The 17,542-nt window shown below is 45.0% G+C and overlaps 1 protein-coding gene across 7 annotated transcripts in view; it reads left to right on the forward strand.

The window, feature by feature from the left end:
- Positions 1-15,626, forward strand: part of ACER2 (alkaline ceramidase 2) — a 49,868-nt gene extending 34,242 nt beyond the window's left edge. For all 7 annotated transcript variants that reach the window (XM_008254272.4, XM_070052853.1, XM_070052817.1 and 4 more), the window contains 2 exons: positions 6,477-6,614; positions 11,087-15,626. In XM_008254272.4, coding sequence (XP_008252494.1) covers positions 6,477-6,614; positions 11,087-11,273 — 325 coding nt within the window. In that variant the 3' untranslated portion in view covers positions 11,274-15,626. The remainder of the gene's footprint in view (positions 1-6,476; positions 6,615-11,086) is intronic.
- Positions 15,627-17,542: the final 1,916 nt, after the last annotated feature.

Consider the following 17,542-nt stretch of genomic DNA (forward strand, 5'->3'; position numbering starts at 1 on the left):
GTATATTGAAACCTAACCTAATCACCAAGGTGATAGTGTTAGGAGATAGAATCTATAAGGAGGTGATTGTGTCAAGAGGGGAAAGCTTGGTAATGGAAATATTGCCTACAGGGGTTTGGGTATTCAATGTCCTCCAAAGGTTGATGGGATGGATATGCTAAAGGCTCAGTCCCCAGGGTGTCCCTATTTGCAGGTAGTGGTATCTTAGGAGGTGGGCCCTCGAGGAAGGTCCTTAGGTCATGGGAGCCTTCCCTTGGGAGGTAATTCTTCTGAGAGGTTGTTATAGAAGCCAGAGTTTGGCCCCACCCAGTGCCTCTCTGCTTGCTGGCTTGCAGTGTGATTGACCCTTGCACACGCTCTGCCATCTGCCATGAGGCCTGTGACAGAGCCTCTGTGTGTTATGCCATTTCTTTCAGTTTCTCACTCTGAATCGAATCAACCTCTCTTTCCTTCCTAAGTAGCCTGTCTCAGATATTTCACTGTAGTAATAACAAGCTGACTGCTTCTGTACCCTTAGAGAAGAGGCCCCAGAGACCTGCCTTGCCCCTCCTACCATGTGAAGATATACCTTGAAGGAGTGAGCCTTTGCCAGATGCTGAGTCTGCCTTGATCTTGGCCTTTCCTGCCTCCTGATCTGTGAAAAACAGCTCTTTGTTGTTTACAAGCCACCTGGTCTGCAGTGATTGGTCATAGCAGGCCACGTGGACTGAGACTGCTTTTCTCCTTCTCCACTTCCTCTTGAAAAAGTTCATTCACTCCCATGGCTTTAACTACTGTACATTTGCAGGTGACTTTGAAATTTATGTCTTGAACCAATTCCTTCCTTCTGACTCTACTGTTGTGTAGCTATCTGCCTACCTGGCCACTCCAATTCCATGGATCAGAGGTTTCTATAATTCCACTTGTCCAAAACCAGATTCCTGATCTGCTTGGCTGGGAGCACCATTTACCCCACTGCTAAAGCAGAACTTTGGCTCCCTCTTCCTTCCCTGAACATCCCACCTGATCACAGTCATTTTTTCCATTAGCTGACATTGAGGTTAAGATAAAAATCAAATTCAAAGACTTCAACATGCCCCTGCCTGCCTGCCTCTCCAAGCTGAAGCTCCCTCCATATCCCGTCTTCAGCTGTCCAAAGCTTTCATGTCTTCATGTGGACCCATCCGCTTCCGACGATAGCCCAGTCCCTTTCCGACTCCAGCCTGGCTAACTTCTGCTCCTTCTTCAGGTTTGAATCAACTGTTTACATGCTCTCCTAATCCCCTAAACTTCTGAATGGCACTCCCTGTTACCATAATTAGAAAATTCCTTGTGTTGTTTGGTTCAAGTTCTGTCCCCTCTGCTTGACGTAGACTTCGTATTGGTAGGGACAAGTTTTCTTTGTTCACTGCTGTATCCCAGTTACAAGGGAAAGAAAAGGTTGTTGTTTCCCTGCTTTGATAAAATTTCCAGACAAGAGGATGCTCTTATCGCTCCTGGCATTTCCTTCCAGGGTCTTCTCTGTTTAGCTAAAGTCTAAGCTAAATGTTTCTCAGTGCCTCTCCCTTTGGTCAGAGGAAATAGAGGAAGGACTGCTTCTTAGCTTTCTGTTTCTCTTCAGCCTTCATCTCTAACGCTTGTTGCAAGCCTTTTTGTACTTTCATTGTGCTTTCTGAACCTTCTCTTCGACCGTGAGAAAACAAAATTGGTTCTGATTTGGGGTCATGACCTGACATTTGCTGAAGTTTGTGAGGGTAAAGTCACCTTGCTGAGTGACTCAGCTGCATATAAAATGTTTGAAAATATACTTTTCCCCCTTGACTATAAGAGTGATTTTGTTGTTCAGAAAAGTTTTTAGAATATAATACAGGGTCAAGAAGAGAAGAAATGGTGGACAACCCTTCTGCTCAGATTTTTCTATCTGAAAATAGGGTCGTGCTGTATATATGACTTGTTCTACTTTTTTGCTCACCCTCATATTGATATTTTGATAAATCCCTGAGCAATGAGACTAAATCCTAGTGCAGCTCAGGTTTGGACAATGTGCTTGGTCAGAGGCTCTTAGCAGGACCTGCTGCCTAAGAACAGAGGAAGATGGGACCGATGTGGCAAGCTGGTTAAGCTGCCACCTGTGACACTAGCATCCCACATGGGTGCTAGTTTGAGTGTCAGCTGCTCCACTTCAGTTTCAGCTCTCTGCTAATGAGCTTGGGAAAGCAGTAGAAGGTAGTCCAAGTACTTGGGTCCCTGACAACGCACAAGGGAGCTAGATGGAGTTCCAGGCCCCTGGCTTCAGCATACCTCAGTGGCAGCCATTGTGGCCGTTTGAGGAGTAAATCAGTAGATGGAAGATTTCTATTTTTTTTAAAGATTTTATTTATTTATTTGAGAGATAAGGTTTCAGACAGTGAGAGGGAGAGACAAAGAGAAAGGTCTTCCTTCCGTTGGTTCACTCCCAAATGGATGCAACGGCTGGAGCTGCGCCGATCTGAAGCCAGAAGCCAGGAGCTTCTTCCTGGTCTCCCATGCGGGTGCAGGGCCCAAGCACTTGGGCCATCCTCCACTGCTATCCCAGGCCACAGCAGAGAGCTGGACTGGAAGAGGAACAACTGGGACTAGAACCCAGCGCCCATATGGGATGCTGGCACCACAGGAGGAGGATTAACCAAGTGAGCCACGGCTCTGGCCCCGGAAGACTTCTTTCTCCCTCTCTGTAAACTGCATTTCAAGTAAAATAAATAAATCTTACAAAAAAACAAAAAAACAACAAAACAACATAAAACAGAAACAAAGGAGGAAGGAGCAGCAAAGGCTGCCTGTGGATACTTGCTCTGCCTTGATTTCCCTCCTGCTTTGTAGACGTCCTCCCTGCCTTGCCCTGGCTCTCACAGTGACTCACTGCCCTACAGCCTGCCTCTCTGTTGGTGACCCAGCACTCACTGCATCCCCAGTGTCTCACTCCCTGTTCTGATAACGCCCTTAAGCCAATCTTTATAGATTTACTTGCACTGGATGTTGCTGGATCCTTTTATACCTGGCCTAGTGTCTACATATTTGCTGATATTTGTTCTTGTCAGCTTTCATTTTCTTTTTTTAGAGTGGCAAAGCAAGAGGTCTGTTTTGCCTTCTTTGGCAGTGCCAAAGTATGAACCCTGAGAATTTAGTGGCCAGTGTGGTATCTTTCCTTTTTACTCACACACACACACACACACACACACACACAAACAAAAAATGTTCTGCCCAATCAGTTGAGTCCAATAAAACCTGTGCTTGTTCTTCACAATTCCACGCATTTGTTCAGCAAGCATTTATTTAACACTTTTTCTGAACCAGCCACTGTTGCTAGACACTGGGTGTACGTTGGTGAATAAACCAAAATTTAGTTCCTACTCTCTTAGTCTTCTAGGCTAGTTTAATACTAGATATAAAAGAAAAAAAATGCACAAATAAATACATGATACATAATAAATTCAACTTGTGATAAGTGTTATGAAGGAAAGGGACACAGTGCCACAAGAGATGGCAATAAAGGGAGACCAGCATGGGAGGGTGGTGGGGGTGTCTAAGACAGCCTGTTTGAGGAAGGGCTGAAGCTGAGGCCTGAAGAGGAGGAGATGCTGGGCCCAGAGTGAGGGGGCCATGAGCTCTCTGTGGCAGGGCAGTGATCCGAAGGTAGAGCGTGATGAAGAGAAAGGGAATTGGAAATTGTTCATCTCTTTGTTTTAGTCACTATGTATGAGCAGAGTCTCTCTGTGTCATAGGGCTCTATGAAAATTTTTTTGAGATTTATTTATTTATTTGAAAGGCAGAGCTATAGAAGGCAGAGGCAGAGAGAGAGAGAGAGAGGGAGAGAGAGAGAAAGTCTTCCATCTGCTGGTTCACTCCCCAGATGGCTGCAATGGCCAGAGCTGCACCGATCTGAAGCCAGGAACCAGGAGCTTCTTCTGGGTCTCCCATGTGGGTGCAGGGGACCAAGGACTATGGCCACCTCTGATGCTTTCCCAGGTGCATTAGCAGAGAGCTGGTTCAGAACGTGGCACCAGCCCCTATTAAATTGTTTTTAAAACAGTTATTTATTTATTTGAAAGGCAGAGTTACAGAGAGGCAGAGACAGAGAGAGAGAGAAAAAGAGAGATCTTCCATCCGCTGGTTCACTCCCCAGATGGCCGCAATGTCGGAGCTGCACTGACCTGAAGCCAGGAGGCAGGAGCTTCTTCTGGGTCTCCCATGTGGGTGCAGGGACCCAAGGATTTGGGCCATCTTCTACTGCTTTACCAGGTCATAGCAGAGAGCTGGATTGGAAGTGGAGCAGCCAGGACTAGAACCGGCACCCATTAAATTTTTTAAAAAACTTTTCAAGGGCTGCATTTAGCACTCCTCCAAATGGATAGTTTGCTTTGCTTTTTTTGAGCAAGTCTTTCCAAATTTGCTGTCCTATCCCATCTTTATTGATATATTTACTGATATTTTGATCTGACAACTGGGAAAGGTCCTAGCAAGTCAGGCTTTTGGCCCCCCACCTCCTTATTCAACAAATGAGTTAAGCTTGTTCCCAGTTGCAGATGTTGTGTTGAACCCTGGGTCCCGACTCACTCTGGAGTGGGGGAAGGGTTTAGAAGAACCTCAACCGCCTACCGCCTCTGGCTCTTCCTCCCCAGCCAGGAAAACCAACCCCTATATGAGCAGCTATTCCATGACAAGGGAAAACAGCAATTGAATTTTCCTTTGAGCTGGTAAGATTTGTTTTAGAGAAAAACACTTTGTCCCAGCATGAATAAGAACTCATTCCTTTGGGGCTGTAGTGTAGTGGGTAAAGCTGCTGCCTGCCGTGCTGGCATCCCACATGAGCGCCAGTTCGAGTCCTGGCTGCTCCACTTCTGATCCAGCTCCCTACTATGGCCTGGGAAAGCAGTGGAAGCCTGCACTCACGTGGGAGACCTGGAAGAAGCTCCTAGCTCCTGGGTTCAGATCGGCGCAGCTCTGGCCATTGCAGCCAATTAGGGAGTGATCCAGCAAATGGAAGACCTCTCTCTCTCTCTGCTTCTCCTTCTCTCTCTGTGTAACTCTTGACTTTCAAATAGATACATAAATCTTTAAAAAAAGAGAGAACTCATTCCTTCCTTCTACAAATATTGAGCCTTCCCCATTTCTGGTACTGCTTCAGATGCTGGATACAGCAGTGAACACCTTACTTGTCTGTAAAGGGTCAGGAAAGACAAATAGATAAGTGAAACTGGGATGATGTCAAAGGGCTATGATTGCCACAGAGAAAATTAAAGGAGGGAAAGCAGGGTAGGGAATGCTGTTCCGGAGGTGGAGACAGGTGTTGCCATAGTTATGAACAATGGTCAGGAAAGGGATCACTGAGTGACACTGAGCAAAAACTCGGAGAGTCACGTGGATATTGGGGAAGAGCACTTGAGGCAGAGGGAACATTACGTGCTGAGGCCCTACCTGGGGTATATGAGGATCCGCCTGGTCCACGGGAGCTTGAGCACAGGCAGTGAAGGGTAAAGTGGGAGGAGAGGAGGCGAAGGGGACAAGGGAAGCCCACCTGTGGGGCTTGCAGTGGGAGAGTGAATGCCTTGACTTTTCCTCTGGTTAAAGGGAAGACATGGGAGGCTTTGGGGCAGAGTGCTGGGAAGTGAATGCAGGGGCAGTGTTGTTAGTGGGCTCTGCATGAAAGTGGGCCCAGGTGGTGGTTAAGAGGGAAGGGTATAAGGCCACCACAAAACACACCAGACACCGGAGTTAGAGGAATGGTTTATTGTTGGGTGGGGGAAGCTGGACGGGCTGGGGAAAGAGAGAGGAGGGGAGCATAAGAGAGAGAGCACGTGTTTGGGAACAGGTCTTGTTAAATCTTTGTGAGGGGTGAGGTGCAGTGGGCAGGGAAGTAGGAGTAGTGAGTGGGGGTGGAGCTGACACCGGTGGTTGGGTTGTGGGGCTTAGGACCAAAGCCTGCGGGCCAGGGCCTAAGATGGCGAGTGAGGCATACAGGTGCCACATTGTACCATTTTACTAACAAAGGGGGCAGTTATTTTAGAGATAGTTTGAGGGTGGAGCCAATGAACTTTGAAAAAAAAAAAAAAAAAGACCAGGGGAAAAGTAGATTTTAGGTGGGGGAAAGATTAGGAGTTCATTGCGGCAAGTTATATTTATATCCCCTGTTGGACATGGGGTGCATGTGTCAGGAAGGTAGATGGGTGTATGGGTCTGGGTTTAGGGGGGAGGGCTGGGTGGGAGGTATGGCTTTGTGAGCCATCTGTGCACATACTTTTCAAAAAGTTCATAGAACTAGGAATTAAAAGACAAGTTCATTTTGGTGCAAAAAAGTTTGAGATCTATGCGTAGTCACGGCTATTTACTTACACAGAAGTCTAAGTGAGACTGTGGGGTGACTGTGTGTTGAGCAGGAGAGTCAATTCCAAGGGAGTGGGGAGATGAGAGGGAGGTGGAAACTGGGAGTGACTGGTGTGCTCTCCCCCCGGCCCGGGCAGGTGTGACAACGTGCGTGTGTTTAAGCTGGGCCTCTTCTCCGGCCTCTGGTGGACCCTCGCCCTCTTCTGCTGGATCAGTGACCGAGCCTTCTGTGAGCTGTTGTCCTCCTTTCACTTCCCTTACCTGCACTGTGTGTGGTAAGTGCGGGTGTGGGGAGTCGGTGAGAGGCCCGCGTCTGCACTTGCTGTCAGAACCCCTGAGCCATGCAAGGTGCACAGGTGTGCTCTGGGGCCAGCGCACAGCCAGGTGCACCTGTCTCCCCTGACAGAGAGGCAGGTGTTCCAGCACGGAAAGTATTGTGAAAAAGCAGTCTTGGCTCCAGGCCAGAACAAAAAGACCTAATTGTTATGCTGCAGGTCTTCAGCCTCCTACTTCTGGCTCCATTATTAAAGCAAAGAAGAGCTTGAAAAGGGAATCTGTAACCTGAGCTCTGGCTGGGAGCGTGGGTGGAGGAGTGGGGAAGTGCGGGACAAAATGTGATGTGGACACTGCAGGTAGGAGCCATAACTTTGGGACTCGAGTGACCCCAGGAAAACTGCAGGCCTCACCTGCCCTCCAGGACAGTCTCAACTTCTCTGTTTATAGGTGGAGACAGAAGACTACAACTAAAGTGTCACCCACCCACTTACATAAAAACGACCTTGGAGTTCAGTCTTTGCAAATTGAAGCATCTGTAGTTTGGAATGCTCAGGCTTCACTGTTAAGTTAAAAAAACAAAGACAGGTGACAAACCCGCATGCAGAATCCAGAATCCTACACTAAGAAAGCCCAGGAGAGATCAGGTGGCTTTCATGGCTGTCTTCCTGCTAATCGCATGAGCGCCAAACCCAGAGAAGTCGTTCCTTCTTTGCTGTCTACCACTTCTGATTGTGACACATGACTAGGAGCCCGAGCAGTCTGCTGTTCCCGGCTCTTGGAGACAGCTGTGAGTGTGCAGGGAGGGTAAAGAATTGAAGGGCATTAGGTGCAGACTCACAAGCAGCTTGCTTCCATCTGGAGGTGGCCTAAAGACGCACACTTGAAAGAACTGACTTCATTTCCCTTCACGTATGAGCGTCTGTCTGTTTACCATGAGACCCAGCAAGCTTTCAGTTTAAGGCTCAGGGACTTGCAGAACTGTGTGCAAAATATAAAGCATAAAATGGCACAACCTGGGGTTTTCAGTAGTGGGACCACTGCTTGACATTTCTTAGGTTCAGCAGTTCATTTTATGTATTTGTTGAGTTACAATTTACAGATAGTGAAATGCACAGATTTTAAGTGTGTACTTTGAGGTTTGGTAAATGTACACCTATGTAAATAGGCCTCATTCAAGATGTTGTAAATATTTATCACCCCATAGCCTCTTGTTACATTAATGATTAAAGGGGCCGGCACCATGGCTCACTTGGTTAATCCTCCGCCTGTGGTGCCAGCATCCCATATGGGTGCCGGGGTTCTAGTCCCGGCTGCTCCTCTTCCAGTCCAGCTCTCTGCTGTGGCCCGGGAAGGCAGTGGAGGATGGCCCAAGTGCTTGGGCCCTGCACCTGCATGGGAAACCAGGAAGAATCACCTGGCTCCTGCTTTGGATCGGCGCAGCTCTGGCCGTGGCGGCCATTTGGGGAGTGAACCAACAGAAGGAAGACCTTTCTCTCTCTCTCTCTCTCTCAATGTCTATAACTCTACCTGTCAAATAAAAAAAAATTTAAAAGAATTAAAAAAAATTAATGATTTAAGTAAAATTCAAAATTTAGACGAGGTAATAACTGTTCAAACAATTTTTTTCTGAATTTACTTCTTGCTTTGTTTTTCCAAAGTTAAATTATCATTTCTTCCAACTTATAAAATGACATTTTTAAAAGCATAAGAAAATGTGGCTTTTATAATTCCATTCCCCAAAGAAATATTGCTAGCAATCTGAAATGCATCCTTCCAGATTTTACCTATATACATATATATTTCCATCTTTATACTTAAACGTTGTTTATTTTCATTTTATTTGAGAGGTGGTGATAGTGGGAGAGAGTGTGAAAGAGAGACAGAAATATCTTCCATCTGCTGATGTACTCCCAAATGCTTGCAACAGCCAGCACTGGACCAGGTGGAAGCTGGGAGCTAGGAATCCAATCCATCTCCCATGCAAGTGGCAGGGACCCAAATACTTGAGCCATCATCTGCTGCCTTACAGGGTGCACATTAGCAGGGAGCTTAGAATCAGGAACAGGGCCAAGACTCAAACCCAGGTACTCTGGTATTGGATGTGTGTATCCTTGGGGCCGGCGCTGTGGCGCAGCGGGTTAAAGCCCTGGCCTGAAGCGCCAGCATCCCATATGGGTACCGGTTCTAGTCCCAGCTGCTCTTCTTCCGATCTAGCTCTCTGCTATGGCCTGGTAAAGCAGTAGAAGATGGCCCAAATCCTTGGGTCCCTGCACCCACATGGGAGACCCGAAAGAAGCTTCTGGCTTCAGATCAGCACAGCTCCGGCCTTAGTGGCCATCTGGGGAGTGAACCAGTGGATGGAAGACTTCTCTCTCTGTCTCTACCTCTCTCTGTAACTCTTTCAAATAAATAAAATAAAAAAATTTTTTTAAAAGGATGTGTGTATCCTCAGAGGTGTCTTAACCACTAATACTAAGCATCTGCTTTTCTTCCAACTTTTTAAAAACAAAAATAGCATCTTTTTACACATGATACATGTGTACACTGTCCTTTTTTTAAAAAAGCTAAATACTAGATCATTCCTCATCAACACAAATATATTATCTTCATTATACAAATTATCTTCATTATACAAATACATTATCTTGTGTTTAATTAACACTCCATGTAGATGCTTTGTAATTCATTTAACTAATCTCTGTTAATTGATATGTAGATATTTCTAATTTTTTTCCTTTTGCAAACAATATATGATTAAAATCTACAGTGATTCTAATACCTGAATATTTCCATAGGTTAAATTGGAATGTACAAATAACCGAATCTAGAGAGATTGTGCCAATTACCACTTTTTACTAACATCTGTAAAAGAGTATATGAACTCCTTTAAATCTCTGTTAACCTAATTGGTGGAACAGATTATATTTAGTTTTTGTTTTTGTGTTTAAAAAACAATTACTGTTGTTATTGGGCATCTTTTCAAATGTAAGTTTGCTATGTTCATTTTCTCTTTTGAAATGTGCCTTTCATTTTTCTTTTTGTCTTCTCTGTTGAGTGTTTCTATTTTAAAGCATTTAAATACATGCCTGGCACATAGTTAACAGTCACTATTGTCTGCACAAGTGCATGCCATTTATTATGCAAATTTGCAGCATTTTCAAAAGTGCAGAGAACAGTAGGGCCCCCACATGGGCAATGCCCAGCACCCATGATTATTAACGTGAAGGAAGCCTTGTGCTTGCCGCCCTCACCCATACTGTGGTAAAGCACGTTCCAGAAGGGATACGAAATGATTGGTTTTTTCATTGTTCTTTGTGGGTAGGAATTTTAATTCTTTTTCACATGGTACAAATATCCCCCCCCTGGTTTTCCATGTGCCTTTTAGTAGGTTGATGATATTTTTGCGCCATATTTGTTTTAAATGTTCACGTTGTCCCCCCGCCCCCTTTTTTTAGAGTTTCTGCACTTTGTGTCATTCTAAGAAAGGACCTCCTGTTGCCACCAAAATTTATAAAGCTATTTTCTTTTTATGTTTTTAAAATATTTTAAAACTATTTAATGTATTTGGAATTAAAGTGTAGAGTGTGTAGAAGGATTTCACGCCTTCAGATGATCCATTGCTTGACAGAGATTAATATGAAAAATTTTCACAGGCACAGTAAGGGTAAGCTAAAAAGAAAAAAAGAGTTTACCTGCCGAACTATAAAAGTAGTTTAATCAATATAGTTTTATTCCTGGAAAAGGACATAAAATATCTATAACCAGTTGTTAAAGGGAGAATCAGATGTGTTCAGTTATTTTCAGCATGACACCTCTTTTTTCTTTCTTTTTTTATTTGGAATGCAGAAAGAGCAAGAGCGAGAGGGAGAGAGTGACGGAGACCTACACACACACACACACACACACACACACAGATAGATAGCTTATAGACAGACAGATAGATAGATCAGTTGATCTTTCATCTACTGATTTACTCCCCAAACACCTGCAATAGCTGAGGTTGGGCCGGGCTAAAGCCAGGAGCCTGGAACTCAATCCAGGTCTCCATATGAGTAGCAGTGACTCAACTACTTGACCCATCACCTGCAGATTTCCAGGGTGTGCATTAACAGGAAGCTGGAATTGAAAGCAGAGCCAGGACATAATAGGCACCTCATTGTGGGATGTGGGTGTCCCAAGGAGCATCTTAACTATTGGGCTACCCCTGGCACCTCTGTTTTTAATCCCTGGCCTCCGTCTTTCTGGTGGAGCCCCAGAGGCATTGGCACCTTTATGCACTAAGATGGGTCCTAAATTGCTGAAGATTTATCATCCTCCTGGTGTCTCAGTGATGAATGGTCACTTTCATCCTCTCCTAATTATAAGATGCCCCTGGACTGTAATTACAGCCCAGACAGGTGGGATAGCCTGGAGGGAGGAGCATGGGAAACGGAGGGCGATAGAGTCTTCTCACCTTTGATCTCCATTGCAGGCACATCCTCATCTGCCTCGCTGCCTACCTGGGCTGTGTGTGCTTTGCCTACTTTGATGCAGCCTCCGAGATCCCTGAGCAGGGCCCTGTCATCAAGTTCTGGCCCAGTGAGAAGTGGGCCTTCATTGGTGTGCCCTACGTGTCCCTCCTGTGTGCCAACAAGAAATCACCCGTGAAGATCACGTGATGTCAGGTGGCGGCTGGCTGCTCTGCTTGTTTTTCCTCATGCACTGGACTTCATTTGCTAGCAACAACAGCCAAGGGGGTTTGAATAGTTGGTGTGGGATCTGTCTTTTTAAAATTCTGTTCCCATGGGCTCTAGCTAGTATGTTTGTGGACTACCAGGATTCTTCTGTGCCCCCGGAAGAAGTGTCTTTCTCTTTCTCCAAGGTGGAAAGTAAGGGGTTTAGGGACATGAGTGTGTCTTTCCAGAGCAGTGGCTTGCTGGACTGCAGCCCCTGGGGGACCTAGCACTGCACACTGTCTTTCTCTCATGAAGACGGGCCGGCCTCAGACACCACCATTCTCAGGCACTCTTGGAGTGGACTGTACGGTTGACAGGCAGAGCCTTCGACAGACAAGACCTCCTGACTCTGGAAGACTCCAGAAATTTTCATTTGGGGAGACTGTCCTTAAACAAAGCCAGACAAATGACATACATGTAGGGCTGTGGCTCAGGAAAGCTAGTTTTTCACTTGCAACTCTTAACTAACCCGAGTTCTACTTGCATCTGTGAATCTTTGTATCACTACCTCTGTGGAGAGATGGAGAATTCAGAGGAGGGTGAAGCTAATGAGTAAAACACTCTATGCCAAAAACTACCCTCCACTTTAAGCCATTCTCGAAGGTGAGCACAATTTTCAAATGTTGACATCCTTTCTGCCTCTACCCGCTGTCAGCTCTGTAGCCTCAGATACAAGAGACGAATAGCCGTGATGAGAACACGCACCAACCTCCTGACCTCTTTGAGGGGGTCAGAGGGCTCTTCCCCATCATGGTGGAGGTTCTGGTTCAGACTCTGGGGCAAACCTGACGTTTTTGGAAAGTTTTCCTCATTGGAAGCCTCCAGCGTGCTGTGTTCTGGGAATTACCTTCCAGGATCCCGCCTCTAGTATCTCTCCTATTTCTCGCGCTCCGCCCCCTTACAGGACAAGGTGCTTCCTGTGGTTTCTCAGAGCGATTAACACCTCTCTTAGACGTTGGCAGTCGCTCCACACTGGTTGGCCGGCAGGGGTCGCTGGTGAACCAGGGCACTTCTGTTGCCTTCAGAGTTTTTCCCGCCTAATCAGGCACGGGGCGGGCATTCTGGACCTCAGGGATACTCACAGCTCAGCACCTCCGGGGGAGGGCAGGGCTGATGTGCCCTGTATGGACAGGAGGTGGGTGCCTTGCTGTCCTCAGTTCCTGAGGGTTGAGAAGTAGCAGTTTTCCACACATCCAGGAAGGAACTCATTCTGTTTAGAATTTGCACATATTCCAAGGTCAAAAGACCAGCAAGCAAGGGGATTTAGAGTTCAAAAATGAATAACTTTATTCTTCTCCAGTGGTTTTCATATTACCTGACCAACAGAGCCTTATTTGTCATAACAAATATTTTTGAAACCCCAAGGTGTAACATAGTTGTTTTTATTAACTCAAAGTTATTGTAAGCCTAGATTTATAGAGTTTATTTGCAAACTGTGGAAATACAAATGAAAAAGTTGGTCATTTCCAAGGTAGGAAAGTTTGGTATTGAGTGTACATGGCGCTTTATTGTAGTTTGAGATGCAGTGTAAAGATGGCCCTTGAATTAATTGTTTGTGGAACTTCAGTGTACCTCTCTAGGATCTAGGTAGTTTATGGAACAGAACTGCTGTTAAATTCTCTGAGTTGGAAGTCTAGAATGTTTTAAGGGGGAAATACAAGAACATCCTCATTTCAGGTGGCCCTTCCTAGGCATGAATTCTATTCTCATCTCTTCTGCTGTACCAAAATGTTCTATAGTAGAGGGCTTGGTATATGTTAGGTCCAACTGTCTTAGTGTGGGAGCATGGAGAAGGAAAAGCAGAATGTAGGCAGTGATTTTTTAATGCCAGGTTTAATTTGTCTTGAGGGTTGCTCGGTAATAAGAGTATTGTCTTACTCATTAAGGAGGGACCCTTTCTCATCAGTGAAAGGACTTAATCCCTGGGGACCTGGATGACACTTCCACTTCCAGCCCCCAGAAATGGAGAAGAGATGCTAAGAATGGGTATAGGAGTAAGGCAGGGAGTCCCTCGGTGGGCTGCTTCCATCCCTGTCTGACAAGGCCGTTGACTAAGGTAAGTTGTCAGGAGGATGCTGTTGATGTGAAAAGCAAAATGCACTTCTAGAGACTGGTTTTCAAGAGGGCTGAGACGAAAATGTGGAATGGGATGTATTTCAGAAGGACAAAACATAGCTACTTTTGACAAAATTCACCATACTTTGCGAGCATAAATCAAGAGAGTGGTTGGGTGTATGGCATCATTCATATTTATATCAAAGCTCTCCACACTGTTAAGAAAGAAAATTGGGAAACTACTGAGAAGTTGAAGAATGAACGAGAAATCACCCACATTTCTATTGCCCAAGTTCATCACTGTCAATATTTCGGCAGTTGTTCTTTCATTTTTGTCTTTTTTTCCCCTAATGTAGTTGTAAATAGACATCTTCTGAACTGACAGTTTATCCTGTGGCTTCAGTGGAATATAAATGCCAGTGTTGTATTTTTTCATGAAGAGCAGGTTTAGAATACACTAGAGCAGCGATCACTTGAATATTTGTCACTGGATTCTTCGAGTCACTGCTGAATCTTCCTTTATAAGCAAGCCTGACCTTGAGTGAACCCTAAGACGTAATAAACCGGATTCTACTTTTTGATAGACTGCTGCACTTGGATTGATGAGTCATGGCAGGTAGCCATTAAATATGTGACTCCACAGATTTTGATGCGTTAGATGTTTTTTAAAAACTATCATTAATTGATGTGCAATTACAAATGTCCCTTCCCCTCAGCAGATTCGACATTTAAGAGTTTGGTTGTGGCAATGGGTGATTAGCCTGGCTGTCAGATTTTGTTGCCGTTAGAGTTTGCCCAAGATTGATACCCAGCAGGACCTGGATTTAGGATATAAGAAACCATTAATGGTACCAAGTGACCATTTCAATCAGCAATTCTTTTTTTTTTTTTTTTAAAGATTTTATTTATTTATTCTTTTACTTGAAAAGCACAGTTAGAGAGAGGGAGAGACAGATCTTCCAGCAGCTGGTTCACATTTCAAATGAGTGCAATGGTTAGGGCTGGGTCAGGCCACAGCCAGGAGGCTGGAACTCCATTCATTTCGCCCACATAGGTGGCAGGGTCAGAGTCCGAGCACATTAACAGAGAGCTGGATTGGAAGTGGTGCAACTGAGACTCAAACTAGCGTTCATGGGATGCCAGTGTTGCAGGCCGTGGCTTAACCCTCTGTGCCACAACACTGGCCCATTTATTGATTATTGTTTCCCGGTGTTTAATTAATTGTTGATTATTAGAAAAAGAAATATTTCTTCCCCTTTGTGATTATATGTTTGTTTAGCATGCACCCCAGTGAACACATTTTTGAAGAATGAGGAGATGAGATATTTACATTCATCTGGTAAATGGGCTACATTTTGGAGCAACTTGGTGCCTATTCAATGAGGAGTGCCTACAACATAAATTATGGATCAAGATGTTCTACTGGGGGACAAAGCTTGGTGGTCACCAGCACAGGCTTTGTAAAACCTGCCACGTACACCATTCATAGCATTTCTTAGGTGTCTAAGGACTTCTCCCGCCGGTTCATGCTTCCTCCAGTCACCAGGGCCGTGCCGAGGCTCCAGGGCTGGGAGTTGAGCTTCATCCCTCAGGTCTGCCATGGAACCACCTGGGGAACAGGTGGGACTGAAGCTTGGCCCACCAGAGCCCCAGCTCCTTTCATTCTCAAATGAACTTGAAACTTTCATAGCCAGGACTTTTCCTGGGTGCTGTTTTTCCAGCTGGTCAAAGAAATGTCTTGGGCCAGACAGGGATTCTCAGTGGATTTTGTAGACATCATTCTCCTACTTAACAAAAATGGCTCCTACTCTAATTGCTGGAACTGTATCTTTCCCTATGTGTTGAACCAGTTTTAAGATTATGTTATAACCACAGTAGGTAATCAGAGCAAATATGCATAGTGGTTTCAGGTATAAAGCTTATTTTATACTTTGTATAGGGTGTGCTGTATAAGTGTGGTTGCCCACTGGCTGTGGTAGCATTTAATCTCCATTGCTTTGGGGGTGATCAAAGCCTTTTGAAATGGAGCCTTTGCACTTTATGCTCTTTTTATGATAGCCACGTTTGATATTAAAGCTGAAAAGGGGCATTTTCTGTGAATGAATATGTGTGTGTTTGTGTCTATTTCCAAAGTGATTTGTAAGCATCTGCAGAGAAAATGCATTTCATGGATTGTAGAGCAAAGCACATTGGTCTAAATTCATTTTTTGATGACTTTGTTATTAAACATGCTTAAAAGAAGCATAGTCAATTGTTGGTTTCTTTTCAGGGCTGTGAAATTAATACATGTAAATATGTCCAGCACAAAGATGTAAAAGCAGTTTATTTTATTACATGTTCTATGATTATGGTAACAGATACAAAATCTCAAATATGAAAAATAGTTCAGTGGTGCCAGGTTTTACCCACTCAATGGAAGGAAAATCTTGTGACATTTCAATATCTTAAGTGACTTCAGCAGGAATATCGATATCTACCTATTGCTTTTTCTTAGTTTCTTGTACTAGTTTCTTTGTTTTTATTAAATAATTCAAAGTTCATCAGATTTAAAAGAGTAATGGGGGCTGGCGCCGTAGCTCACTAGGCTAATCCTCCGCCTGCAGCGCCAGCACACCAGGTTCTAGTCCCGGTCGGGGTACCAGATTCTGTCCCGGTTGCCCCTCTTCCAGGCCAGCTCTCTGCTGTGGCCCGGGAGTGCAGTGGAGGATGGCCCAAGTGCTTGGGCTCTGCACCTCATGGGAGACCAGGAGAAGCACCTGGCTCCTGCCATCGGATCAGCGCGGTGCGCCGGCCGCAGCGTGCTAGCCGCAGCAGCCATTGGAGGGTGAACCAACAGTAAAGGAAGACCTTTCTCTCTGTCTCTCTCTCTCACTGTCAACTCTGCCTGTCAAAAACAAAAACAAAAAAGAGTAATGGGACCATCAATAATGAAAGACTGCATCGGCAGTAACAGTATCATTACAATGGTTACTTACTTATATTCATTTATTATTTTTTAAAGATTCGTTTATTTATTTGAAAGAGTTTATATATATATATATAGAGAGAGAGAGAGAGAGAGAGAGAGAATCTTCCATCTGCTGGTTCACTCCCTAGACAGCTGCAATAGGCAGGGCTGGGCCAGGCTGAAGCCAGGAGCCAGAAGCTTATTCCAGGTCACCCATGTGGGTAGCAGGGGCCCAAACACTTGGGCTATACTCCACTGCTTTTCCAAGGCCATTAGCAGGAAGCTGGATCAGAAGTGGAGCAACCGGGACATGAACCCAGTGTGTATATGGGATTCCACCATCAAAGGTGGCAGCTTTATCCACTATGCCACAAGCCCAGCTTCTAAGACACACATTTTTTTTTTTTTTTTTGACAGGCAGAGTGGACAGTGACAGAGAGAGAGACAGAGAGAAAGGTCTTCCTTTGCCGTTGGTTCACCCTCCAATGACCGCTGCGGCTGGCGCGCTGCGGCCAGCGCACCGCACTGATCGGAAGCCGGGAGCCAGGTGCTCCTCCTGGTCTTCCATGGGCTGCAGGACCCAATCACTTGGGCCATCCTCCACTGCACTCCCTGGCCACAGCAGAGAGCTGGCCTGGAAGAGAGGCAACTGGGACAGAATCCGGCGCCCTGACCAGGACTAGCACCTGGTGTGCCGGCGCCACAAGGCGGAGGATTATCGGCGCCGGCCAGACACACATCTTAACCACTGGGCAAAACACCTACTCAGGATTTTTTTTAAATAATAAAAAAGTTGTTTATTTGAAAAAAATGCTAAGTGAAAGAAGCCAGACACAAAAGGTCACTTTAGGTGTGAGTCCACTCGTGAAATATCCAGAATAGGTAGTCACAGGGACAAAAAGCAGATTGGTGCTTGCCGGGGGCTGGGGAGGGACAAATGGGGGTTCATTGCTTACTGGGAAAAGGGTTTCTGTTTGGGGTGATGATAACATTTTGAAACTAGATAGAAATGATTGCTATACATTATGAATATACTAAATGCCAGTAAGTTGTGTATTTTAAATGGCTTACTTTATGTTCTGTGAGTTTTACCTCAGTTAAAAAATTCAAGAAACATGTGTCCTTAAAAATAACCAAAACCAAATGATTTTTAAAAGATTTATTTATTTACTTGAAAGGCAGAGTTATATATAGAGAAGGAGAAACAGAG

This window comes from Oryctolagus cuniculus, chromosome 1, assembly GCF_964237555.1.
Source record: "Oryctolagus cuniculus chromosome 1, mOryCun1.1, whole genome shotgun sequence".
Classification (NCBI taxonomy): domain Eukaryota; kingdom Metazoa; phylum Chordata; class Mammalia; order Lagomorpha; family Leporidae; genus Oryctolagus; species Oryctolagus cuniculus.